The sequence below is a fragment of the Eublepharis macularius genome, chromosome 19 (genome assembly GCF_028583425.1).
Source record: "Eublepharis macularius isolate TG4126 chromosome 19, MPM_Emac_v1.0, whole genome shotgun sequence".
NCBI lineage: Eukaryota > Metazoa > Chordata > Lepidosauria > Squamata > Eublepharidae > Eublepharis > Eublepharis macularius.
The window spans coordinates 4966287-4992902 of record NC_072808.1 but is presented as its reverse complement, the minus strand read 5'-3'; the positions used below and the strand labels follow the sequence as shown (position 1 = coordinate 4992902).

The 26616-nt window shown below is 47.0% G+C and overlaps 1 protein-coding gene across 13 annotated transcripts; it reads right to left on the bottom strand.

Moving 5' to 3' along the window:
* Window positions 1-26616, bottom strand: PCBP2 (poly(rC) binding protein 2). 13 transcript variants are annotated; one of them, XM_055003496.1, is made up of 15 exons: window positions 26349-26606; window positions 23276-23426; window positions 22805-22828; window positions 22677-22709; window positions 22157-22273; window positions 18549-18680; window positions 16648-16776; window positions 15073-15147; window positions 13298-13384; window positions 12440-12481; window positions 11170-11242; window positions 10766-10804; window positions 9928-9980; window positions 7778-7947; window positions 1-403 (listed from the first exon to the last, which is right to left on the bottom strand). In XM_055003496.1, exons 2-15 carry the CDS (start codon window positions 23342-23344, stop codon window positions 367-369), a joined length of 1080 nt encoding a protein of 359 aa, XP_054859471.1. In that variant the 5' UTR covers window positions 23345-23426; window positions 26349-26606; the 3' UTR covers window positions 1-366. The 13 variants fall into 13 exon arrangements, with proteins under 13 accessions (XP_054859471.1, XP_054859474.1, XP_054859477.1 ...); XM_055003508.1 differs by lacking the exon at window positions 1-403 and adding an exon at window positions 4721-5279 and having other exon boundaries at window positions 26349-26616; XM_055003499.1 differs by lacking the exon at window positions 12440-12481.

Sequence of the window (26616 nt, the reverse complement as noted above, 5' to 3'; positions counted from 1 at the left end):
TCCAGTCCATCTTTTTATTTTTTTGAAAAATTCCTGACATTACAGAACTAAACTGAAATGTATTAATTCCACTCTTACATTTCATGACATAACAGAAAAACTTCATGAGCCAAGAAGGGGTTGGGGAGGGAAGAGGGTAGAAGCTTATAAACTAAAATAACGAATCAGCATTTTAACAGCTGAACAGAGAAAAGGAATTAAAATGCTGCGATTAAAAAAAAAATCATGAGTGGATGGGTAAAGCATGTAGAACTGAAAATTTACAAACTAGTTAAAACCTGGAATCGCTGACTGCTCAGAAACTACACAGATGGATCATGGTGGTGAACGGCAGAAACGGGAAATGGGTGAGGCGGGTGCATTGTCCTAGCTGCTTCCCATTCCACCAGTCTCCGAAGAAAGCCTATAATGAGAACAGAAGGTTAAAGGCCTTTTAACAACAAGACTGCTCGTCAGTCACAGATGTGATTCAACAAGACTTGATCCTCCCAGCCATAGTACAGCTCGTCAGGGGGAAAGAAAACCCTCCTCTAAAATTTAGGCAGGCTGTCTCCTCTTGTACGAATAGACCTTCCTGAAGAGAAATGCCAGCCGGCCCCTCCTCTGCTCCCCATTTCATGCCAAGGAATGTAGGAGCAACTGCAAGCTTTGTACCTTGGATGCCTACCGTTGTTTCTGTGCCTAAAAAGAAAGTCTCAAACCAGACTTACAGCTTCAGCTGCCCCATGCAGACTCTCTACCCACATGCTGTACTACCTACCGAGTGACCGAAATAATCAGCATATTGTTTTAGTGCTAGGCCAAGCAGTCACATGCTGTTCTGCCACCTATTAGGTCTTCCTTGGCAGATAATTTTGTATGATCCGTTCCTACCAGGACTAATTCAAATGTCTGATCCATGGAGGAAGCCACTCACAGGAAGACAAAAGTAGTTTTAAGATACTACATTCTAGGCTCAGCAAGCAATAGAACTACAGTAGGGTTCACTACGTCAAACTGGGAGCCAGTTTGGTGTAGTGGCTAAGAGCGGCAGGACTCTAATCGGGAGAACCGGGTTCAATTCCCCACTCCTCCACTTGAAGCCAGCTGGGTCAGTCACAGCTTCTAGCTTTCAGCCCCACCCACCTCACAGGGGATAATAATGACATACTTTGTAAACCGCTCTGAGTGGGTGTTCAGTTATCCTGAAGGGCAGTATATAAATCGAATGTTGTTATTATCATCTATTGCAGATACACTAATAGAGATTGGTTTGGTCCACAGGCTAGAAGAATGATCTCTCTTTCTGAGATTTCCAGACTCGACTTGTCTTGCTTTCTGCATTGATCACGTGAGGATCTCAAGATCAGAGCTGGCTGATTTTGGCTTCTGATTTGACTGCAGCCCCCCCTGCCCTCCCCCATTAATATTTCCTCAACTAAATTCACTATGACTATACAAGCTTGCTTTGAATGGAGAGCTAAACTAGACAACCAAACTAAGGCTTTACATTTTATTCTACTACTTTTGACACTTAGCATGAAAATCACTTTAATCTGTTACTGGTTTCACAGAAGGTTGGGGGGGGGAAGGAGGTTTGCTTTGAAGAACCCTATCAGCACTGCTTTCCAGATTTTAATGCAAGCCTGATGACCACACAAAACCCTGCAGGAATTACCACTCCGATACCTTTCCCTCATCTGCCTAGAGAGGTACAGCCAATCAGTATTACTTACCTTTTTTTACTCGAGGCTGTATGAGGGACACAAACACCTGCCATTCACTAGGAAGAACATTTAGGTAGCCCAAACCATGGGAAAGGCCTACATGAACCCGTATCAGGAAGGAAGGGGTGTATGTCATGCCATCGGAAACATGTACGCAGCCAACCCTCATGGGCGAGTCATTTAAATATTCTCCCTAGCCTGTTGTGAAATGGAGGACCAACAGAGAAACTAAAACAAATGGACCAGGAAAGAGATGGTACTAAGCCGAGCTTATGCACTTTGCTTTGATGCAGAGGCTGGGGTTCCCCCCCCCCCCCGCTGCTCTGCCAGAGAAATGGCATGGTGGAAAAGTGAACCTGTCACCATTCCTCCAGATGGATCTTCAAAGGGGAAAAATTTAGTAAAAGCTGTAGATGGCCACAGCCAAAGCACCTATCGCCCCCCCCCCCCACAGCCCTTTATAATGAAAGCCATACCACTCAATTCCACACAAGATACAGGGTTCTGCACTGAAACAATAGCTCGCAGCCTGGCCGCATAATGAAAGCTATGCAAATTGCCACCTTTCCCCAGAAGATTGGGGAGGGGGGGGACCTTTGCAGAGCAGAGTCGGTATAAACAGCATCACTCCTCACTCCAAGTGACTTGCGTATCTCTAGCGGAGCTGCACAGCAAAGCTCAGTGTGTTCCCTATGATGTCAATTTGACAGATAAAACGGGCAAGTATTTACTGCCTGGTCATCACCAAGCAGGGTGCAAGCGGCGACAAAGGTCGTAAAGAGCGAGATAATCTGGCCTTTTAACGCAAGTTTTACTGGCAGCATAAAATCCCGGATTTGTGCCTGCACACTGCGCCTAGCTTTACTTGTGGTCTTGAAGCCTCTATCAAAAAAGGATCCCTGCTATCGTGAACCCTTTGACCCAGACTATGAAGCATCTTCTTCGCCAATGTTGCCGTGCTTCCAGTGGCAAATGTTGAGAAAAAGTAAGCTGAAGAACCCAAACTTGGCAAGAGGCTCTTAAGCTTCACTTGTATGCCTTAAAAGGGCTGATTCCATGAACACCCCTCCCCGAATCTTGGAAGTAGATCTTTTTCTGCATTATCCTTTAGTTGCCGTTTTAAGCAACTGCCTCAGAGCTTTAAGCTTTCACATGGCGTGCAAAATGGTAGACAGCAGGATTCTAAGGGATGCAATGTTTGGCGTCACACCATTAAGACTACTAGACCAATCATTTGGTAACATCATTAAGTTATTCTTAATAAAACTGGGTAGTGGAATACTCTTTGCTACTTCAAGATAAAGTTGTGGTTATTAAAGACTTAGAAATTCAGGCACATGTGGATGCCAATGGGACCGAACAAAGTTGAGATCTCCTCATTGCTAAGGTTCATATGGTCACTACCTTTTAACAGTGGCAGAGTACTAGCTGAACAGTTTGAAAACACACAAACCACTTGCAAGTTCAAAGTTATAACCCATGAAATAAACCTCTATGTGACACTATGAAACAGACGGCCAGCCCAAAAACTTGGTTCAGAGTGGACAATTTTTACTTAATGTGGTTACACTACAGAGCAGAACAGTTTTTCTTAAAAAAGTTACAATAGTGTTAAGTCAAACTGCAGAAACAAGTATTAAAAAAAGACTCCTGCTACTCAAGGAAAAAAGGGTTTGACACAACTTCGCAAGTCAGCCATTTGATGGATTCCCCCCCTCCCACACCACAGGATCAAGTCAGCCCCTCTGTTTCCCTGAACGCAGTGTGAAATTGTGTAATCCCAATGCCTAATGAGTCAGTCACCATTCTTTCTAGCAACTTTTTTTTAATACAAAAGGATAAACACACACATTTTAGCAGTTCCAAGTGCTGTTATTTCTAACTTAGCATTGCCTCAAAAGTTTGTGAAAGTCTGTAAGCACCAGACACTGACTGCTCAAGAAGGAAGCGTCTCCGATATCCATGTAACCACCTCAGGCTAAAGGTTCAAGGGCATCAGGTACAATTGTTTGGTCTGCCTTTTTTCTGCTAAGCTTTTCATCTTCTAATGAGGCCTTTACTAGGGAAGAGAGGCAGGTGACTTGCTTGAAAAGTAAAGCAGAACAACTGGGACAAGTGAAGCCAGTTGTCCAGCCCTCATAGACCACGCCTGTTTATCAATACAGATTATATACCTTAAGGAGCATTTGTCACTATCAGAGGCCAGCTTTGCCTCCAGATAGGCAGAAGCTTTTAAACTACAACTCCAGGAGACTAAACTTTCTGCTCAACCTGAACTCCAAGTTTTCTGCCTTACAAAAAAGAAGCACTTTCGTTGTTTACAGCAACTCACTGCAGTGCAGGAGAGATGCACCATGTGCATTTCTTTAATCATGCACACAGATCCATGTGTGGAGAAACCCTGAACTTTTCAAACACCTGCCAATCCCAAAAAGAAGGATGCATGTAAGGAAAAATACATCAAGCTCCCTACCACTAAGCGGGTGAATTATATTAATGGGGTAATACTTTCAAGGGTAAACAGCAGTGTGCAGAAGCAGGGCTTTTGACTGTTGTCCTAGAAGACACCCTTTTAGAATATTTCAAAATGCAAGGTTAAAAAAAAAAACAACACTGCAGGGGTTCACATTTTTACAATTGTGTATCAGGAACCGTCAAAAGTGTTAAGATCGAATCCACATACTTAAACTTTCCAGAATAGAGTTTCTTTGAAAAAAGTAACGGGGAACTTTAGCCTGGGGGTGCTACGTGACAATTCAGTCAGCTTGCGCTCATCGTTCGGTCCCAATTCAGGCACATAACGTGCATGTTCTCATCATGACAGCTTTATTACAAGGACAGACATTGAAACAGGTTTGGCCAAAGTTGGCTCTTTGCACAGCTCCCACCAAGAAATTGCAAGTGAGTATTATGTTAACAGACCCTAGCATTCCCTGCCCCCCCTCCCGCCCTCGACCCACCCACCCTATTCCACGTAACAATGCAAACAAAACTACTAGAAAGCAACAGCTACAAGCTACATGATCAAGATCACTACTGGACTCCAAAAAACGGGTTAATACACTTGGCTCAATTGTCTTTGACCTAAGCGGAGGTCGCCAGCGAAAAGAAACTCCATTCTAAAGGAATCACAAGCTCACTTTTGTTTTGAAGTTTAAAAAAAAAATCTCTTCCAAGTCTCCTCTACAGGATCCCCATTGCTGCCAACCATCTGCTGTTCCTTTAAGGCCACAAGCAGACCCTCAGTAGGGAGAGAATCTCTGTTTTTCCGTTTTCAGTTTGTTAGTAACACATGGCACAGCTGAGGTGGTGGAGGCACCCTTAGCAGCAGACACAACATTTAGAGCCAGGAGAGGGACGGGTTTCATGCCAAGCAGACTGGAGACACAGGGGGCGGTCGGAAGAGGGTTGGGGAGGCTGGAGGGTGCGTCGGAGACCCCCGCTGTCGCAAGCGAGGGGGTGGTGGTGGAGGAGGAAGAAGAAGAAGGGGTGGAGGGTTGAGAGAGGTTGATGCTGAGGTGGTCGGGGATCGTGACGGAGGCTGCCTGGGAGGAGGGTTTAGCGCTTTCTAAACTGTAACAGAGGAAAAAAGGAACAAAAATACGGGTGGGTGGATGGGAACACCACAAAAAAAAAAAAAGCAGCACAGGACACAAACAGCTTATATTGCATGAACCTAGCTTGGGGAAGAAGTCTGGAAACCGCATAGCCAGAAGGAGGATGGGATGGGCAGGGGGAGAGAATGCTAGCTGCAAGGGGATCTCTACATTCTCAAGGTGTACCAAGGTCCACTAACCTAAATACAGCCCACCCTAACCCTCAAACCCATTGCCAACAATTCCAGCTTTTGCGGACGCTAACTTTAGTAATGGAGCAACAAAATCACTGCTTTAAACTACACGTTCTCTTGTGGTAGCCACAGCAAAAAAAAAAAAAAAGGATTAAACAATTCTGCAGGACAGGTGAAATCCTATCCATTCTATGCGAGTAGATTCTGCTCTCCTACTCCTCTTCCCACCCACTCCCATGCAGCTGTGCCTTCAAGTTTAACAAAGGCAACCTGTAGCTCCCGCCAGTATTCAAAGCATGCACTTAAGCAGGAAACCCATTCCAACAGTATTACGTTCAGAGGCCGTCATAATCAATGAGGAAGTCTTTAAGGCTCAAACCCAGTTTAACAAGATCATTTTCCCCATGCTGGCAACAGAGAAGTCCCTGTATACCGGAGGAAGCCATTTTCCCTCTCGCTAGGGGACATTAAAAGAGCACCACAAACTCATTGTGAGAAACAGGATTTCAGAATAATGCAGCGTCCCTGGTTAGAACGGGCCACCCTAAGACCCAAGGGAAGGCTTAGTTCGCTACTGGTAGGAAAAGGGCAGGCTCGTAGCATCAATTCTTTGTTTATGATGTGATAGGGAAAGTTCTCTGTTTTTCAAGGCTAGTGACAGTAGCCCGTTTCTACAGAAGATGGGGCCCATGTATTTTCATTCAAGGTACAACTCCTAGTACAAAAGGAGCGTCGCTCAATATTCTCGTTCATGGGATTCCCCTTCAGGAGATTTATCTGAAAAGTTCCTCTTTGGGCTGAGGTCTGCCTAAGGTAACCAAGCTTTTTGACACTGCAAATCTATGCAGAGTTGCTTTAATGCAAGGCTAATGAACTCAGACTGAAACAACTCTATACAGGACTGCACCATAAGACACCTAGAACACTACAGGGGCAGGCGCTGTATATAGGACTGCCAGTCTTTCTGCTGAAGCATCAGTAAAGCAGTGCAGAAACATCTGGCCTAATGTGTGTGGACTGCAAGAAAATACTGGCATTGGCCATTCCTGCTTAGGACCCGTTTTCCACCTCAAGCAGACAGAGTGAAGGAGACAGACAGGTGCTGCTATTTGTAAGCAAGATGGCATCTAAGAGATGCTGCACCAAACAAGCAGCGCTTGCTTTTACCAGCCCCTACACAGAAGTTCTGACTTGGTCAGCATGACCGAGATAATTTCAGTTTACAGCATACTTTCCTGGGCATCCTAAAGCACCTGGGAGTGGGCACTACCGTAATGCTCAGGGCAAGAGAGCAAGGGCAATGCAGCAGTGATGCCAAGTTCTAGCAGGTGTAAATTCAGGAGAGTGCCTACCCACGTGCATCTGGCCAGTATGGTGGAAAGACTGGAGTGGGGCATTATGACGGCTCAGGGAGGCAAATGGGAAGCTTGACTTCATTAAGGTGTTACAGCAGGCTTGATGTTGGGCCCTAAAGCTAACCCATGTAGCTTAAATCACTACCCTGCCATTTTGCAACCAACACTGTTAGCTGTAAGCCGTGATGGCAAGGAAAGAAATCTAGGGCACACAACGCCAGCTGCACAGGTCCGGGCTTTTAATTATTGAAGTCAGAGCTCTCCATTAAGCTGATGCTTTTACTTTCTGAGCCACTCAGATGATCTCAAAGAGCTGCAGAGGGCCACTTGCCAAGCAGGCTTTTCAAGGACAAGGCCCACAGAGCAGCCACCGCTTGCTGCAGAGCAGAGCGGCAGCCTATAGCTGAAAGCACGGGGGAGAAGAGGAGCGGCTGAGGCTCTGCAGTGGACAAAGCCACATCTTTTGAGAGCTTCCAGGCTTTTGAGAAGTTCCATTAAGAGTTACTTCTGTGCAAACTTTCCTTAGCAGCAAGCCCTGTTTAGTGTCTCTCAGTGTAGGTACAGAGCTTGCCTTTCAAGCAGCAGCAGTCACATTAGCCTTGTCACCTAGCATGAAAGCTACTGGCTACAGAGGCACCCACATATATCCATTCTAGGCATCTCGTTTTATGTCAGCCTCCTTTAAGGTAACTTCCATTACCGCAACGGAGAGGGATGCTGCACAAAAGTATTAACAGCTCCCACCCACTATTTCTGTACTGGGGAAGGGCAGAGGTAATAGGATTGTTGGAAGAGGGGCTCCAGGTTTAGCTCTGACACACGGCCTTGTATTAGAAAAGTTAACCCTGGTTTTAGAGATCCTCTGTTTCCCTGCTCTGCAATTCAAACATGCATTAACAAGCAGCATGCCATTCCAAGAAGCTTACCTGACATTAATTAGATATTGAGCCAGGCTAATGCTGGCTGCAGATCCAGTTATGGTAACCTGCCTGTCAGTAGATCCTTCCACTGGATTGGCAATCTTGATCTGCGCCCCAGACATCTGGCGAATCTCATTGATCTTGGCGCCCTGACGCCCAATGATACAGCCAATCAGCTGAAGGACAAGAAAAGGAAGTTGCTTGGTCAAAATACAACTTGGGAGACTTCAAAAGCGTGCCTATTGTTTTGCATTGCCATTTTCTCTACAAACTAAAGACAGAAAAGATCACTGGCCAATGCAGACTGACATCTATCTCCCCTGCCATGTTTTCACTATCAGGAAGCCACACTGCTTGCACGCCTGTAACGCCTTCTTCAAGCCACAGACGCCAGGCTAGGCTAACTAGGCAGGTGAACTTCTGGCTTGTGGACTGGCACAAGCCAGAAGTTCACCTGCCTAGTTAGCCTAGCCTGGCGTCTCTCAGTTGCCCTGCATCACAGACCATATCCTGGCCTGCTTTTGTGCAGACCAATCGACTTCCCCACATCACAACTGTTGTATAGAAGCGAGTTTAAAGGCCTTCTATTCGAAATCTGTTCTTCCTGCAGCTCTTGGGGCAAATGGAAAGCAGTACAAAGGTTTGGGTATGATTTAGTACATTACTCTTCGGGAACAATTTAAATCTGGATTCGTAATTAGCTCTAAAAATGGCTGTAGTACACTTATGTTTTAGCTGAGGAACCAGCTATCACCTGAAAGCTTGCCTGCAGACTTGTTTAAGAATCGATAGCCTACGCACATCCATTATTGGTTTAGGAAAGTCTAAAATTATCCTTTAGTGCTCAAGTTGCAAGAGTAACAGGTGAACTTCAAGAACAAAGAAGAATTTCGTACTACTCGGTAGATGGTTTTCTATTATGAAGGCAGACTAACTTCGATCTAGGTTGTTTTAAAAAAAACTGGAACCACTGCAGCTCGCTAACATGATTTAAACTGACAAAATAAGGAGTATACTCAGGAGCTTGTCACTTAAGGCATGCGTGATGTGATCCAGCGCACACTCTTGTTCAGCATTCTTTCAAAGAGCCCCCAACTGCAACAGGAACTAGGTGACCCACGGGAAGCTGGTCGGCGTTTCTGCAGCCTACCTTCTGCTCATCTCTGTTCTACCAGGCTGCCTTATCAAAACTACAAGGGGAGAACAGAACCTGAAAACCCTTATTTGCAAAGCAAACGTTACGAATGTGGATACTACTAGGGCACTGACAGAAGTGAACTCCACCAAGCAGGGCATGTGCGTGCTAAGCGGGTCACCTTTTCGGCCTCACGTACGGCTTACTCCGGCTGAAACTCTGCATTAGCCAAACAGCCTGCCTAATTTCATCTTTGCTTTTGGAAGCATCTGCAGCGGCCTGAGGTCACCCCATAAAATGAGGGCTGCAAAAATCGGACAGTCACTCCATTGTGTTCTGTCTCAATTGTTCTCTTGTCTGCAGTGCTCTCTCCTAGAGTATTGTCAGGCATTGTTCTCAGCTGTATCAATCTGAGGGCGGTACACAGCCCTAAATATATTTATGCACTCACAGTTTCAAGCAAGAAAGCTACGGAGAAACCTGTAAAAAAGATTCCCCCTTCTAGCAAGGCTTCACCTTGCTGCTAAATCCTTACAGGTGCAAGCATTTCTCTGCTGTGTCTGATACAACTCAGCAGCTTTTGTTTTGGGGGGTCGTTTGCTTAAGAAAAAAGGAGATATGGCAACCGAATTGTGCTTCTGTATTCTGCCCTTCTCCACGGGCACTATTCTGTGAATTCTGACCCTTCAAGGCTACTTAAATGTGTGTCAAGTTTTCCTCTCCATTTTCTTCAATGGCCTGAAACAAAATGCCTGCAGACTCATGAAAACAATGAGGAAGCAAAGCTGTTTGCTCACATCTCAGTATATCTTAACCCAGTTCTTTTTAAAAGCTACAAGTTTGATGGCTGTTTTTACGCTACAGGTCTGTCCCCCCCAGCATTTGTGAGAACACCCTGAACTGCCCAGCAGCTCCATGCAATGGCTTTTCAAGATGCACGGGAGATCGAACTGTTGGTCACAGCACCAGCCCACTAGTTTCCAAGCTTTCCAGAATTCTGCACCTCAGCAAAAATACTTACATCATTTGGAATGGTGAGTTCATGAGAAGTAGTCTGAGCTGATGCATCCAAACCTGCTGAGACAAAGAAAAGGTCAACAACTTCAACGTAAGGATTTGCAAATGGCCACAGAACAGAGGGCCAGACCAGGCAGGCTAGTAAACACTGCGGGAATTCACGGCTTTCCTGAAGGTTTCCAATAAGGAAAGAGCAAGATGTTAAAACCCAGGCTACTCTTCCTCAGCACCGCAGAGTTAAAGGCTCGCGAGTATAAGGCAGGTACCAACAGACCACGATTTTTTTCATTGGGGCGGGGGGGGGGGGAGAAGAGACTGCATTTTTTCACAGGTGCAGAGAATGAACCAACATCCTTTACGCAGATGCTCACACAAAGCAAAGGCAACCCTCCAAAGAACACACACACACACACACACACACACACTTTAATCTTTCCATTCTGGCTTTCTAGTTGTATGTTAGTGCCCTTTAGAAGAGCTGCAGGCACCTCTAAACTGACTCACAAAAATGGAAAGCAAGGGGTGCCAGCTCCAAAACCGTATTGTCCAAGTTGTTTAGGAATCAAATCCATGACTTACACACGTACACGCAGGCTGACCTTTTACAGGCAAGCAGTTTTGCTATGAAAATGAAAGATTAGACAATTCTGCTCTCCGACAGAGAGATTCCAGCTGGATTTTTCTCTGACAGAGGGAAGACTGATCAAACATAGTCCACAAATCATCACACCTATACTATTTCAATATGATCTGCAGCTGGTTAGCAGGACTTGCTGACTGGGAAATCTCCCACCAGAATTAACACGCAATACAGCAACTGCAGGTTTGTTTTGAGTCATTACCCCAATAGCCTTTCACATCTGGAGAGCTGGATTCAACGCCTGTCAAGATACAAGTGACAGTAAGTGTGGGCGGTCCTGGCTGAAGCCCTCTCAGATTTTCAGCCAAAAAACAAACTGTTATAACAATTTGGCACAATTGTCAGGATCATGGCAGCCGGAAGGCAAGCAGTAACCAGCAAAGCTGTTGAAAGGGTGACTGAGGTCAGAAAAGGAAGCATAGCCCTATCTAGTAACCTGGTGTCTTGCTTTCAAGGGCGCTGAAGTCCACCCACTCCAAGATTATTACCTGAGGATGTTGATTTTTCCTAAGCAAGGTCAGTGAGCTTAAGCCCAGATCTATATTAAAGGTCAAGTGGTACCTGTTGGACCGCTAGCTTAATACAAGAAAGAAAGAATTTTCATACCACTGAATCCAGTGTTGCCATGAGACATTGGAAAGTGTGACTGTTGCATTGCCAACTGGTGCAGCTTGGTCAGCTAGAAATGGGGAGAGAGAGGGGAAACAAAAGGCTGACGTTAGGAATTTTGCAGACCTACTGGTACAGCACATAATTTAAAAGGGAAAACAAAAAACCCAGACACTGCAAGCTGAGCATGAGGCACTGCCCCTTGGGGGCAGAAGATTCAGAAGGAAGACTGGGTTAAGGAGCAAGCGCTTCCCTGAGCACAGATGGGTGCAGATAGAAGAAAAGCACCGGAGGTGCCAGGCCCCAACACCCATCTCCAAGTCCCCGGCTCAACAGAAGGCAGCTGCAGTGAAATTGTGACAAAACACTAGGAGACAAAGCACAAACAGGCAAAGTAACACAGAGACTGATTTGCAGTGGTGCTTGGGACTTACACCATGCAGGACTCTGTCAAGCATTTGGAAGGGAGAGGTATATCATGAGGAGTGACCGGAATGAAGTCAGAGATGCTCTCCCCAGTATTGAAGTGCAATTTTCTAGCTCTCCTCCCACCACCATCTAGCTCAACCCAGCCCCATCCTTCCCTGCTTTAAATATACTAAGGAGCAGAGATCGAATGCCTAGGCGCCCCTCTATAAGCTGGAAGTGCCTCCATCTAGCTCAACACTAGGAAGTATTAGTAAAAGGAGAACAGGGAGGAAGAACATCCTTTCACATCAAGTGAAAAACAGCTAGCTAAGTGGCTTTATCGTTAGCAGAAACTGCATTAAGGAAAGGCAGCTTGAGTGAAAGTCCCACCATCTTCTAGCCACGCCTGTAGAGACCACACGATGCATCAAGTTTCATGTTTGGAGCTAAAAAGCAGAAGCCTGAGGCCAGCCTCCCCACCACCATGGTGAAGCACACTACACCAGATGCCCTATGCTTTGCATCAAGAACCACAATGACAGTATACCATGGAGTTTTATTGTTTTGTTGTGGGGGGGCCCTTCACATCCAATTGGCATGAGGGGAAGCGAAACTGGAGCTTGCAAAGGCATACCGAGCTTCGCTGTGCGAAATGTGTCTTGGGCTAGCAGAAAAAGGAGGACAGGTCAAGATTGGCTACATAAAGAAGTTCTGAACAAAATTTGAGGAATCTGTTTTGAGTCAGATTTTTGGTTTCAAATCAAAACATACTTCTAAAACTGCTTGTCGAGAAAGCATGGAGAAATTTTGAAGGGAGAAGTGGGGTGATTTCAAGACAAGAAGTGTAAACAAAACTTACATCTGGCTGTGGAATGGCATACTGTCCTTGAATGGTATAGGCCTACAAAAAGGAGGAAAACAGTCCTATTAAAAACCATTGGACAGCCACCCAGTGACAGACAGATTTTCAACTAGGCAGGAAGCCAGAGAGCTGAGTGGGGAGAAGCCTGAAGGCAGGTCTCTTAAGGGGCTGCTTGAATTAGCTAGGTGTACAGTGCGAGGAGGGAAACTTGTCCCCACCACAAAAAGGATTAGTATTATCAGCTAGTTGTAGAAGATCTGTTGTGTAGTGGAGGATTGGACAGTGCTACGAGCCCTCCTGACCTACATACGTACTCCAAGCCAGACCCAAATGGGAAGCTGAATTACTGCCTATGCCTCCTACTGCTTTTAAAAGCTAAGAGGAGCCAACTAGGCATTTATCCCCACCCCGCTAAGCTCCCCCATTACTCCATACTCCTAGGAACCTGCCATGGACAAGCTACAGCCAGGAACTGGCTAACTACATTCAATGGCAGAAATGCATTTGGAAGAATAAGGAGAATGCAGCAGCCAAACTTGATGGTTCTGGGAATTACTCTATTCAAACAACCCGGCAAGACAGTGATGCTCAACACTAAGTGAGGCTTTGGGGGGATATGAGTCTCTCACTTCCAGGGCCCTGGGAAAAATGCAGCCCAAGTTGGAATTGACCGAGCAGTTTCCACCTGCAGGGCTGCCTACTGGCCTGCCAGGTAGTGTCCGGTGGCCTTAATCCAGTTCCCAACGAACAGGAGTTCACAGCACAAGCCGCCACCACCATGCTTGCCACCCTTGTTGGCAGTCTCAAAGAGGCCAAAGGATTGAATGGGCCATGGAGACTGAACTCCCCTCTCACCTCTTGAGGTGGTCCCTCCAGGTCAGAGTTGAGGCACATTGATGGGGCGGTGTGGGGGTAGCTTGCACTGCCGCTGCTGTACCTGTCCTGTGGATAAATAGAGGACTTCAGTCTCCAGGGCTGTCAATCCGAAACCTTTCGCTAATACCAAAGTCATAAATTAACTTACTCTGATCAAGGGCTAGCCTGTACTAGACAGATACTGGCTTACTCCGACTTGTGTCACATCAGTAGCACAGATGATAATGCGAGATTTCCCTGGGGGGGCACACCCCCAACTGTCTGCACCTGTGGGGGGGGGGCAGAAGGGGGCCTGCAGGGGGTTATGAGCCTTGCTTTCTAATGGCATAACAGGGCTACACTGCCACAAAATCCATCTCTAGGATGTGCACAAGCTACAGCAAATCAGTAACCTCCCATGTGTCTTTCCACTGCCTAGCAAGCTGTCAGAGCCTCTAGAAGACAGGTCATATGAATGGGAGGGGGGGGGGAGGGAAGAAGAGGGAAGGGACTGAGGCAAGAACAGGATCACGACAGCACCTTTTCCCCCAGAAAGTTATCAGCCAGATCAACCGATATATAAGTGGCATATAAATGTATAACACTGGGTGCACTCCAACCACACCTGACCAGCTGCTGCCTCTACGTCGCTGTTGCTGGCTGAAAACTCTCAATTAACAACCAGCACCACAATTTCTCACCTATATAAGCCTCTAGCCCCCCCCCCCCATTCCTAATCCTATTTCTGAAGCATCTTAACTCTTAATGCAAAAAATAAAAATGAGTACAGGTGGGACTGAGGCACTGTGCTCGACAGCAGTCAAATGACCAAGTCCTCGGAGTGTTCTGACTCCACGCCACACACTCATGGCAAGAGGTCTTCCCTCGGCACGTCATTTGGAGACTCTTCTGAAAGCCACACATCCCAAAGCTCACGGCAAAAGCTATGAGTGTAGAAGGGCTGCAAACAGCAAAAAGGCAAGCTGTCTTTAAGCATGCCTGGCCGGGTCTACCTAAGCTCACGCTGCCCTTTCCAATCTATCATGGATTTCAGATATTCTTGTAACAGGATTCCAGCCAGCTGAGAGACTGAAGATCCGTCCTGCAGTGTCCGCAACGTTGCCTTATTTATACTGTTAAGTTTTACACTTGGGAGCCCACCCTTCCCTATGCAACTGAAGCCACTTACACCAAAGAGAGCCAGATTCAATTATCGTGTAGAATGCTTAAGCTAGGCACGTGTCACTCCAGTTGCCCTTAAGGCACCAAGGAAGTTGCTCCAAGACGTTCTAGAGGTTGGTACTGATACCAACCAGGCCGATCTCATTTCACCAGTGACCGGGGTTCCAAGCCTCCCATCACCTGTCCCTTTTCTACTCGGCCCCTGCTGCTTCAGAACTACTGTCCTGCACAATCCAAGGCCTCCTACAACAATCAATCGCTGTAATTAAGACTAGAAGGCCAGAGACAAATTTAGGCTAGCTAAAGGCCCTGTCTGGAACGGCGCTGGCAGTCTGGCCAAATTCCCGCCCCCTCACAGCCCCAGTTTACTGACTATGCACATTCCTAGTGAACACCAGAGCCTGAACATTCAAGAGCAGCTTCCAAAGAACAAAACCAAAAGCAGCAGAGGTAGCACTGCACTGACCAGGTGGGCAGCACAGGTGATAAGCATGCACAGAGTGGTTTGATGTGTGCTGGCAGTGTCAAAAGCTTGGCAGGTTACTACTTCTTCTGCCCCCACCCGTGCCCGAGAAGAAGAGGAAGGGCCTTACCTGACCGCCTGCAAAGATGACAGGAGAACTGGATGGCTTGGGCCGGTAGGGGATGGTGACACCTTTTGGGGGAGACTAGAGAACGGGGGGGGAAAAACATGATCAGTTACCAAGGACTCTCCCCAGTGGCAAGACCCTGAACAGTGTCCAAAAGAAGCCCCCAACGTACAACTCAGTTCAGGAGTCTTAAGCGAGATGGAATCCCGTTTGTGGAATTCTACAATTCCTCCACTGACCGATTTATTTTAAAATATTTGCATTTCGCCTTTCCGCAATGCCCAAGGCAGCTCTAGCTCTGTCCCTGAATAGTAAAACATGCTGGAGCACTGTAGAGAAACACAGCGCTCTAGCAGCTGAAAAGACTGCTGTACAAGCTCTCCAACAAGAAAAGCCTCCTTAAACAAGCTCTCAAGAAAAGCTGCCAAGGCCTTCCAGGAGCTTGCCTAAGTCTAGACTCATTGAGAAACCAGGGCAACCGAGTGAGGTGCGGCTGGGACAAGAGAACCACTCAGGAAAAGCCGAAAGTCCTCTGCGGCATGGATTTAGACTTTATGATTCCCATAAGATCAGACGGATTTAAAAGTGCATTATCACCCACAGGCAAAGCGGCCCAAGACCAAGCTACCCACATCCAATCAATATGACATAGGAGAGCTGTGCACCCACCCAACCACCTTGCATGCCCTTGTGCAGGCTGTTGTCTTGTTGGCATTTTCTCTCTTTCACGGGATCTGTTCCCCAATTCAGCACCTTCGGTATCACAGAGTTTCTTTTTCTTTTTAAAACCTGCTCACTTCAGGACAAGGACTATCGTCCCTAGTTGATTGGAACTACACCGTGGTTGTTCTACTTATACCCACGCTTCTTCCCCAACTGGGACCCAAGGCAACCTGCATCCTCCTCCTCTCTTCCAATTTTATTCTCACAACCTGCCTGTAAGGAGTGTTAGGCTGTGCACGTGCCTGGCCCCAGGTCAACCGGCAAGCTTCCGTGGCGGAGCGGGCATTCCAACCTGGGCCCTCCAGAGCATCTGACAGAACAACCGCTACACCACACTTCTGTACCCAGTGGCTGAAAACACCCTTCAGCTAATGCTACGGGTCAGAGCACTATGGCCACGCGAGGACTCGGGCGACCTCCTCACTACGTTTCCAACCATTACCTATGATGGGGAGATCCCGTAAGTTTGCTCCAAGCGTGAACATGAACCTCTTAAGAACCCCCAACTGGGGCAGTTGCCACAATTAAGTCTACAATGACTTCTCCGAGCCTCGTTTCAACCACAGCATACCAGCCCTAGAAGTCAGAAACCGAGGCGTTCACACAGAAGCACCCTGCTGCTACTTTATGAAGCAAACAAGCACGCCAGGCAGCTGTCGGCATGGGAATTCTGTATCAGCTGTTCCCATCTGAAAAGCAGCTGGCCACCATCCAGTGACGACGCCTCCTTTGCCCTTCTGCTGCAGGCTCAAAAGCTTTTTAGCAGTCGGCATTCTATTTATAAGAACTCTTTAAGGTTTTCTTAGTGGTCTGATGTCTGAAAAGAAAGCAGGCTGTCCCACTCTCGTGACTTACCTCCAGCATGACCACACAGATCTGTTTGACGCATTCAATGATGGACTGTGGAATCCCAGCAATGGTGATTGCTCTCTCAGTAGAGTTGGGCAACATGTCTCCTGCCACCTGGACCTGCGCCCCTGTGCTCTTAAGATTAAAAACACCAAGTCAGGCATTCCCCTTTGTGATTTCCCTCCCAGACTTACAGCATGATGGCTGGTTTGTTTTAGATGGGAATAGTATATCCTCTCTCTATGTAAACCCGGAGAGGTTAATGCAGGGACACTCGCTTACTGCAGAACCCCTGCCACACCACAAGCCATAGGACTTGCCAGCTAAAGAACAATCTAGTGCCCCAGACTCCTCCTAATTCTAGCTTTCACCCAGAAGGGAAAACGTCTCTCTCAGAACTGCATAAAAAGCTTAACGGATGAAAGCAAAGCATGCAGATAGAGCAATTAAAAAAAAATAGGCCGGCACTTTCCACGCTATGCCACAGCCAGAGGTCCAATGCTGTACCCCTCACTTCCCTTTTACAACTCCTCTAGCACTCCACTCTGCAGTTAGGCCTCATCTCAAGTTTCCTTCTTCAGAACTAGCGATTTCTAAAACACCTGGATCAATAGGATCCCTTTATACGACTCAAGATGAGCTTGGAATATTTTGGCCCTGGGTAAGAGACAAGCTTATGGTCTAGTTCCAAAGCATGGGTCAAACAGAAGATAGCTAACCTACGAATCTCAGTTCACTGCTGTGGTGGAGATGGCAAACTCCCAGCATTCCTAAATCTGTAGCTGGTGTTAAGACAGCAGTCCCTGCCAAAGTGGCATATTGTCCACACGACACTGAGAAATCCACTGGCGCTTGTGTTTCCTAAACTGCAGGACTGGTAGGAAGATTTTAAAAACTAACCCACCCATTAAGTAAATTGAAAGGTAGAGGGGTCTAAGTGAAGGGTAAGGACCACCTCCAACTCTTTAAGCATGTAGGTGAACGGAAAACAACCTAGAACTTGATCTTATTTTATGCCACGTTATATTCAGTGTCTGAAGTTTAGCTGCTGTGGGAACTTTCGGGCAGTAGATGCCCCTGAAGAAGCACAGTAGAGGTTGCTAACGCAAAATGGTTTTCCCCCCACTGCAGCCACTGCCGTTGTGCTTTTTCTTATTCTGCTTACTGATGCGGCCTCCTGTTCTGGACTGAGGTCAAAGTAACATCAACATGACCAATCACTGTTACTTTATATTAATGAAGCAATTAAGATTAGGAGGTGTTAACCATGTAACCTGCTGGAAGATTTTGAGTTCAAGGGGAAAAAACGCACATCAGAAAAGCATCAAGAGCTTTAAGAATCCATAAAGGTTTTCAGGGGTCAATGAAAACTTGCAGTGCACCCCTGTGCTTGAAGTACTCCCCTAAAATACACCTCTTTTTTTAAAAAAGAACCTGATTTGACTACAAAATTAGTAAAGTGCTTTTCGCAAGCAAAGAAGGGTAACGCTTTCTTTCTCACACTAGATGTTTCCCATTTAACATACAAAACAGACAAGGTCTTGGCACTCTCTGGTTAAGAGGTAACTTGAACAGAAGCCAGGATTCTAAAAGTCCCGAAGGTTCCCCCTGCCCTGACCAAGTTCTGCCGCCCATCTGACAACTGACTGATCCTGGAGTTGAGAAGGGAGGCAAAGGGAGGGCAAACTTACAAAAAGCACCTGACTCCACTATGCCTGGCTCCAGCTAGTCTGTTTCACAAGGCCTAAATATAAATGACTGCGTTAAGCAGGATGACGCAGGGTCTATGTACTGCATTTGAGAACCACACATTTGGAACAGGGAGGGATTGGGGGGGGGGAGCGTGTGTGGAGTCTGAAGACAGCAGCAACACAATCCTCCCGAGGCTGGGGGTCGAGCACACATACCTCTCTGATTTCCTTGATCTTACAGCCCCCTTTCCCAATGAGAGAACCACACTGACTGGCAGGGACCACAAGTCTCAGGGTAACGGGCGGCCTGCTAGAGGCCGTGCTGTTGGTCATGGAGCTGCTGATGTCCTGCGAAATAAAAGACATTAATTCTGAACAACTGAAACTTCAGAGGGAGGCCTCAAAAGATGCATTTTTGTCCATTCTTCAGCCGCTGGAACTTCAAGCACCAACGCAAAAACTTGTTTTTAGTAACGCACGTACAGCCACAATTTAAGTATGTGTTTCCTTATTACAAACCACTAGAAACTGACTCTTGAATGTGTTTAGCCAGATCAGAGGGACTGTATCCAAATAAACAGCAGAACATGTAGCCACTAATTCTCTTGGGCTACACGCTCAGAGTAAATACAGTATTTGTCAGTTAAGTCACCTCATGAGCAACCCAAGTTAGGCCCTCGTGCTTCCCCTGAAACTCCGTTACACCAATGAGGGATTTTTGTTTTTTATGGAGCGCTTGTATCAATAAGGTCTGCCCTGCGGATTCTAGAGGGTTCCCCCCCCCCCACATCCAAAGGAATGCATCCAGAACACGCAGTTTTGCTGACACTCTACAAAACAAGTTTCTGCCTGCATCATTTGCCATAACTAGTATACACCATCACTGTATATTACCATCTGCACTGTAGACCAGAAACGGCAGCAGGATGTTAAAAAAAAACTAAACGGGAGCAACCAAGTCAGTCCTTACGTTGCCTGGAAATGAGAAAATGGAAGTATGCATTCGCAGCGAAACGCTGTATTTAGAGTTTTGGCCATCATGTAAACTGTACTGAGCACAGTTCTTAAGAACTTGATAGCTGCAGAGCAAGCTTCAACGCTCCTTGCGAGAAGCAATGAGACACTGCCTTCCACCATCGAAGACGGCAGCTAAAACCCTTTAAGAGGTGGATCAAGCAGAAGGTGCTCCAATTACTGCCATTCGGCTAAGGCTAAGATGCTGCACTTCAGCCGTGAAAAAGGCACAGCTACCGCTCCACGCAAGAAGCGTCCCCGCTGCCACAGTTCACGCAGAAAGCCACTGGGCTTTAAGAGACCACATAAACCTCACTGTTTGGCTTTTTAAAAATATTTCATTGAGATGAGCCACCCATCTTGCTAAAACAAGCATCTTCTTCTCTATCATGTCTAATACTCTATGCCTGTACAGATTGCTGTTAATTGTAGCCCTAGTGTATAGGTCTTGTCATACTGATAACGTTGACTTACACTGAGAAAACACTTTTTGAGTCTCGATGAGAAAGGCAGGCTAATATAGTCAATGTGAAGTTGCCGTCTTGAAACTGCACCAACACGATATCCGCTAAAGGAAACCATGACTTCACCGAGCTTCTGATTTGGCAGGTGCCTCATTGCGGGTTCCACCCATCTCAGTTGCTCAAGACAGCAGTGCCAAAAAGTTTGGGTTTTTAAAACCAACTGTCTTGGCATTCGTTACCCTCAAGTTTGCCTGTTGCAGCTTGTAAGCAGGCAAAGACAAATAATGGACTAGCCAAACTCAGTCTTGTTTCAGTTCTAGACACCTCAACAGCAGAGAAAGAGAATAGGACTGCACGGGAACTGAGTGCGATTCAAGCCCCAGGATATGCATGGCAAGCAAGCTGCAGGAAAAGGAGCAGAGAACTGTTCAGTTGCCCCTCTCCCAGCATCAAAGGCACACAGCTCTACTGTTACTAAAGTAACAGTGCAGGTTCACCGCTTGGGTAAGTGCAAGTGGTGCTGGGCTCTGGACATTTCCGTCCGATTGAAGCTGGCACCTCCCAGGTGAGGCCAATTGCCACTGGGAGGCCCAGGCTGCTTGCGGGAGAAGCCCTCTTTCCCAAGGTATTTGGAGCCGGCTGAGATGCCGTGGCTGCTACGGCAACTGCAACGTCTCAGCAGACAACCCTCTCCTTGGAATCACATCATCTTGGGCTCAAGCTCAGGAAAGAAGGGCAACTTATGCGTGCTGGAGAGGGAGAGCCAAGGCAGCTAAACCCACAGACGTTCTATGCTGCCAGCTGCTGATCCTGCAGCCACTGAGTGGTGTGTGCCGTAGAACCCCTTTGAAGGGGAATATACTCGGAGGCTGGATTGCAAGGCATCATCTCTCCTTTCCGCAACCTGGAGCCCTTCCGAGGCCAGTGCCTGAGGCTCCTGGCTCCATGCACAGTCCGATGGGAGTCAGCTCTGGGCTTGCTTGTGTGCAGGATGCTCCTGGTCCCTCTCTTGAAGCAGAGGGACTGAGAGTGGAAACATGGCACACAGGAGGGCTACTGAGACACAGAGGCAATGGCTTGCGTCCACAGGAGGAAGGATTTCCACCCCCAGACTGCAACTTTCTTGCCTGCTGCAACTCAGGATAGAGGGCATTTTGAGCAGCGGTGGGGAGGGGAAAGCAAGGAAGCTGGGCTCTGAGAGTGGAATTTTTTCTCTTTGTGGAAGTGCTCCAGTGGATCCAAGCCACAGGGAGAAAGGCTGCAGGGCTCACTCACTGGAGGTTCAGCAGCGCAGCTCTGAGCTGTTCAAAACCCGCATGTTCCTTCCTAGCCTGGAACAGGAATTTGCCCGAGAAGGGGGCCTTAGACAGCAAGCCACGTCACAGCCACTTCTGAACCAACTTGGGTATGAACATTCCCTTTGCAATTATACTTATCCAGGGAAAGGAAACCTAGCTAACGCCTTACCTGTGAGGCAAATACAAATCCACAGGCCTCAGACTTCTCTTTGCCTCCTCTGAGCAAGTTCTCTCTGTGCCAGGGATCAGCTGCTTAAGTCACGTTTGCAGAGAAACCCAACTTTCAGCATAAAATTTGAATTTAGTGCCGCGCAAATCAAAAGTGAAGGGGGGAAGGCAGTGTTGTATTTTTTATCATGACCATCAGGGCGGGGCCTCATAGGTATGGGGCAGGGCCTCATCAAGGCGTACAGAACAACCAACTTTTATCCCAGTCTCATGGTGAATTATGAACACTTTTGTCAATGTATTTCTGGTTTTTCAGGTTCCAATGGTTTAATGCAGAACTAGGCTAAGCCTCAGGCAAAGCAAAGGGCTGCTTTGCATGCTAGCGTGATTTTTAAAAACAGTCTATAAACAGTTCATATTCTCCATATTCCTGGGTAACATCAGAATTTCCTCAAAGTACACCAAAACTTTTGAAAAGGACACCACATATTTTTATAATCCCAAGAGCAACTTAGCAAAACCCCTACAAAACCTAATTTCCGTTACATAAAAGGTTGCAAAACCCTGTGTTCTTCACTGAATGTGGTGTGCTCTTGAACAAGCCTCAGCGAGCCTTATCTTTGGATGGGATCCCAGCAAGTTTCTGCTGACAGAAGGGAAGGGAAGTTGCATCCCACTGACAGAAATCCTTCCATCGGTGGAAATGTCTGACAGAATCAAAGATCTAATATTCAAAGTAAAAAAAATTTTAACCGGATTGCTGCCTTTAACATAATTTAGTGTTTATGCGGCATACACTGCTCTTGTGTCATTCCGGTAACCAAATGCTTGTTATGCCCATGTCCCGAATGCAACAGGACTAGCTAATCAACACACACACCTCTTCCAGTTTGTCAATGATCATAGCAAATGCTTTGAAGATGGCATTGGTGGGTCCAGCAAGAGTGATAATCCGTTCTGGGCAGTTCCCCTCTGAGATGTTAATGCGAGCACCACTCTGGAGGAGGAAGAAAAATTTGTTGCAGATCAGTTAAGACTGGCACCTGCCAATTCCACCCCTTTCCCACATTTCATTATCTAGTAAAGGCTACACGTAATGCACACTTACTTAAGGTAAATCCTCCACTGAATTCAGTGGGATCTACTTCCTGCATGCAAAGGATCATATTGTTTGCTGTGCATCAGTGAGGCATTCAAAAGTGCCAATTTCACGATCATGGATTTTAGAAGCTAAAATGCAAATGACGATACCTCCACCTCATAAAGACCTTCCTCTTTTAATGTTTTTTTTTACACATCTCTTATTATAACTTTTGTCAACTCAAACTCTTTTTATCATGGTTTTGTTTTAAAGGCATTTTTTTGCCCACAGCTCAGCTCTCTGCTCTCCAAGGACCTACCTCTTCACGCATCTTCTTTACAGATTCTCCTTTCTATATACGCAGAGGAGGAGAAAAAGAGAGAACCTGGTTATTGGTGCACTAATCTGAAGAGGAGCAATGAAGTAAAATAAAGTTGCGTCACATACCTTCCCAATGATGCTTCCAACTTCCTGCAATAAGAAACGAAACAGTCGCTTTCAATTTACCTCATGGAACAATACAGCCCCATCTCTTCACAGTACACAGAGTGCTATGCATGTACTCCATGCTATTCATAAACAAAACACCCACCATCTTCACCATTAATAATGTACACTTCAAAAAGAAGTGCCCCCACCACAGGATGCATGTTAGATTTATAAAAAACGAAGTCACATAAGAACCCAATTAGAAGTATTAAAGAGAAGTTTTTTAGTTCTCAAAAAACACAGTCAATCAATTAAAAGATGAAGAGTTGTGGATACTCTCCACTGGGATTAATACAGCACTCTGCTACAGAGAACAAGGCACGCAAGAACAAACTGATGTCTTAATTTGATCAGACAACTGGATTTTCCAAGACATTTACTGTGACCTAGTTTCAGTCGAAGGCATACAAGATGAGACAGAGCAAGTACCTTCCCATGCATAAGTAGGCGAATAGTGAGTGTGACATTTAAACCTCCTTCGATAACACCGGTGTCCATCTTGAACTGTGTTCAGTTGAGTCAGGCTTAGTCAGTGGTCAAATCTGTGGTCAAATCTTTGGTCACTGGGGGGGAAATCGAACTACAACAGAAAAAGACCATATGCTGATCACAAACAAGGAAGGATGAACTTGACACGGTCCAGCCTCCCCTCTCAAGTAATAACTGACTGCCTAGTGCCCCTGATCCCAGTGTAATGTATTCCCGGAAATACATTTAGCTGACTCCAAAGGGAAAGGAATGGAATAACGATGACTGACAAGCTGTCAAAAACAGGGATTTGCAAGTGCTTATTCTGGCTAATTGGTTGATGCCCAGAGGTTTACGCCTTTCATGTGTTTAGTCACAAACTAGTCAGATGGTACTTAGCAGCCAGAAGCGTTAATTCTTACTGGAGACTACTGGCTTAAGATGATCCCTGAAGCAGGCGCGCGCACACACCCCTTGAAGAACCTGACATACCACCTTCTCTTCCCCTTCCCTTGCTAGGAGAGAGATCAATTGTCACTTTCCCTTCCCAGCTCCACTGCTGAGCAAGCTAACAAATAACTTCAGCAGAGGTGCTTCGCAGTCACTTTGAGAGCATCATCCACATCTGATCTGTTCAGATTTGACGTTGCGGCAATCAATATACCTTACAACATGAAACATCGTTTAAATTCCATGATCCCTGATGTCCTTTATATGACAAGTTCCAAGAAGTTCTTTTCAAAACCTGGGCTTGTACCAAATCAAATACTTTTGACCACGTATTAAGTGCCTCCTTTATTACCAGGCAGCAAAATGCTGGTCACACATACGTAGTCCTGTATATGGGCTACACACTCTTCTTACACACTAGTTCTCTCCTTAAAGCAGTTCTTCTCCAAGTAAGAATTCAAATTATCTGATTGACCTGCAACCTTAAGGGGTTCACTCCATTCTACTGTCCCACAACTTTACCACCTTTTTCTGCTGCACATAGAAGCCAGAGACCTGAAATCAGTAACTGGTAATACAGTAACTTGAGGAAATATGATAGCACTCTGCTTTATTTTAATGACAAGGGACTTTTAAGTAAGATCAATTACACCAGAAACCATATTTCAAAATTAGGCAGGAAAGAACTGAAGCCTCAAGGGCATGACTATACATTTTGGTAACATTTAAGATTTGTTCACTATTTTTCCCATATCATACATGGCGTATATTATTAATGTATAGTTGTTTTCCTTTTTTAAATTGTTTATCTCAAGTTGATTTACTTCCGTGTCAGTGGGCAGAAACTCCTAACTCCTCAAATTTTCCAAAACTAACAGTTCAAGCATGCTATAGATTGTTACTAAGTAGTTTTTGGAGAGTTGTTGCCTACAATCACGTTTCAGTGTTATAAGGAGTTATACAGGCCAATCTTCCAATTAGCAGAAGCCTAATGCTAGAAAATCCTATTAAGAGCATTTAATCTTCCCCCCGAGATACTGAATTAACTCCCATCCCAAATCTGTCCCACTCTGCCTTGTGCCTTTCAGCAAAACAAAGTACCGTCTAAACGCTACTTAACCCTAAAAGCAAGATATTAATGTGAACATCACTCTAAAGGAGTAACAAAATTTGTTGCAGGTCAATTAACAGTGCAATCCTAAGAAGAGTTACTTCAGTCTAAGGCCACTTATCTCAATGAGTTTAGACTGGAATAAATCTTTTTAGGATTGCATAGTAAGACTGGCACTTGTAATTCCATCCTTTCTCCAAACTTGATTGCCTAGCTAAGGCTACAGCCAACGCACATTGGCACTGAGTTCACACTCAAATCTGTTGTGGTTCTCAAGTTAGTTTCTTTCAACTGTTTAGAAAATCCTATCTCTTTTTTTTTTTTTAAGTTATAAGTCACCCAGTTACTCATAGCTTTGCATAAAAAACCACTTTTTTTTTTTAAAAAAAGGCCATCCTTCCACCTGGGCTCTTCGAAGAGGAAGCCTCCAATTCACCACACCCTCCCCCCTCCCCTCGTTCACTACAAAACTTCTCTCAAGGACTTCCCTCCCCAAGGAGGCTTTTCTAATACATTAAAAAAGAGTAATCAGTCCAGTAGCACCTTTAAGACAAACCCATTTATGGTAGCATTTTCTTTCAAGAACCACAGCTCTTTGTCAGATGTGGCTCCCAAAAGCTCATGCTACCATAAAGTGGGTTCGTCTTAAAGGTGCTCCTGGACCTTTTACTATTTCGCATCTGCCGAAGAGAGCTGTGGCTCCCGAAAGCTCATGCTACCATAAAGTGGGTTCGTCTTAAAAGTGCTCCTGGACCCTTTCCTATTTTGCATCTGACAGAGAGAGCTGTGGCTCCCGAAAGCTCATGCTACCATAAAGTGAGTTCGTCTTAAAAGGAGCTACTGGACTCTTTGGCAACTACGGGCGAACACGGCTCACTCCTCTGGATTAATTAAAAAAAAAATTTAAAAAGCAGGGAAGCGCAGCGCGGGAGGGGAAGAGGGCGCCGCGCTGCCCGGGCTGGGCAAGGGGCCGGGCGCGCGTCGGCTCCCGCGCGCCTCTTCCCCCTGCCTCTGCGTCCTGCCAGCGCAGGCGTCGACGCCTCCCTCCCTTCCTCCTCCTCCTCCCCCCCGCCCCTCCCAGGGCAGCGCCTCCGCCCCTCCCCCTCTGCGCGCGCGCGCACGAGGCCCGGCCTGGGCCCAGAGGCCTCCCGATGTGACGCAGCAACAGCGCCCCCCCACGCGCGCGCGCGCCCCGGCCTCGCCGGCCCCCTCCCCGCCACCCCCGCCGCGCGCGGGGCCCGCTTCGCCTCTCTCCCCCCCCCGCGGCCGCCCCCGCCCTTCGCAACGTCTCCACACGCGCGCTCGGGCGGGGACTAGGCCGCGCTAGGCCGCACGCGCATCCCCGGCCTGGCGTAGCGGCCCGGCCGGGCTCGGGGGCAGGGTCGGCGGGAATCGGCGCCACGCGAGGCCGGGGATTCGGAGGGGGGGTGGGCTCGGAAGGGGGAAGGGGGGGTGAGGCGGGAAGGGCCTTACCTGGCGGGGGTGGCTGGGCCCGGCCGCGCGCGCCTCTCGGGCGAGGGGGGGGAGAGGGGATGGGACGGGGGGAGCGGGAGGAGGGAGGGCGGGCGGTGCGCGGGTCTCCGGGGCGGGCGGAGGGAGCGGGACGGGGGGAGGGGAGGAGGAGAGAGCCGGGGCGGGCGGGCGGGATGGCGGCGGCGGGAGGAGGGCAAGGGCAGCGGGAAGGGGCTGCGACAGCTGCTCTTGCGGCGGCGGCCTCGGCGGGTCTGGGAGGGGGAGCCGG

Coding starts and splice junctions, on each gene's coding strand:
- PCBP2 (XM_055003508.1), bottom strand. CDS start 23,344: ATGGACACCGGTGTTATCGAAGGAGGTTTAAATGTCACACTCACTATT. Junction 16,777..18,548: donor AGATCAAGGAAATCAGAGAG/GTATGTGTGCTC, acceptor TTTAATCTTAAG/AGCACAGGGGCGCAGGTCCA. Junction 15,148..16,647: donor TCTGTGTGGTCATGCTGGAG/GTAAGTCACGAG, acceptor CCCGTTCTCTAG/TCTCCCCCAAAAGGTGTCAC.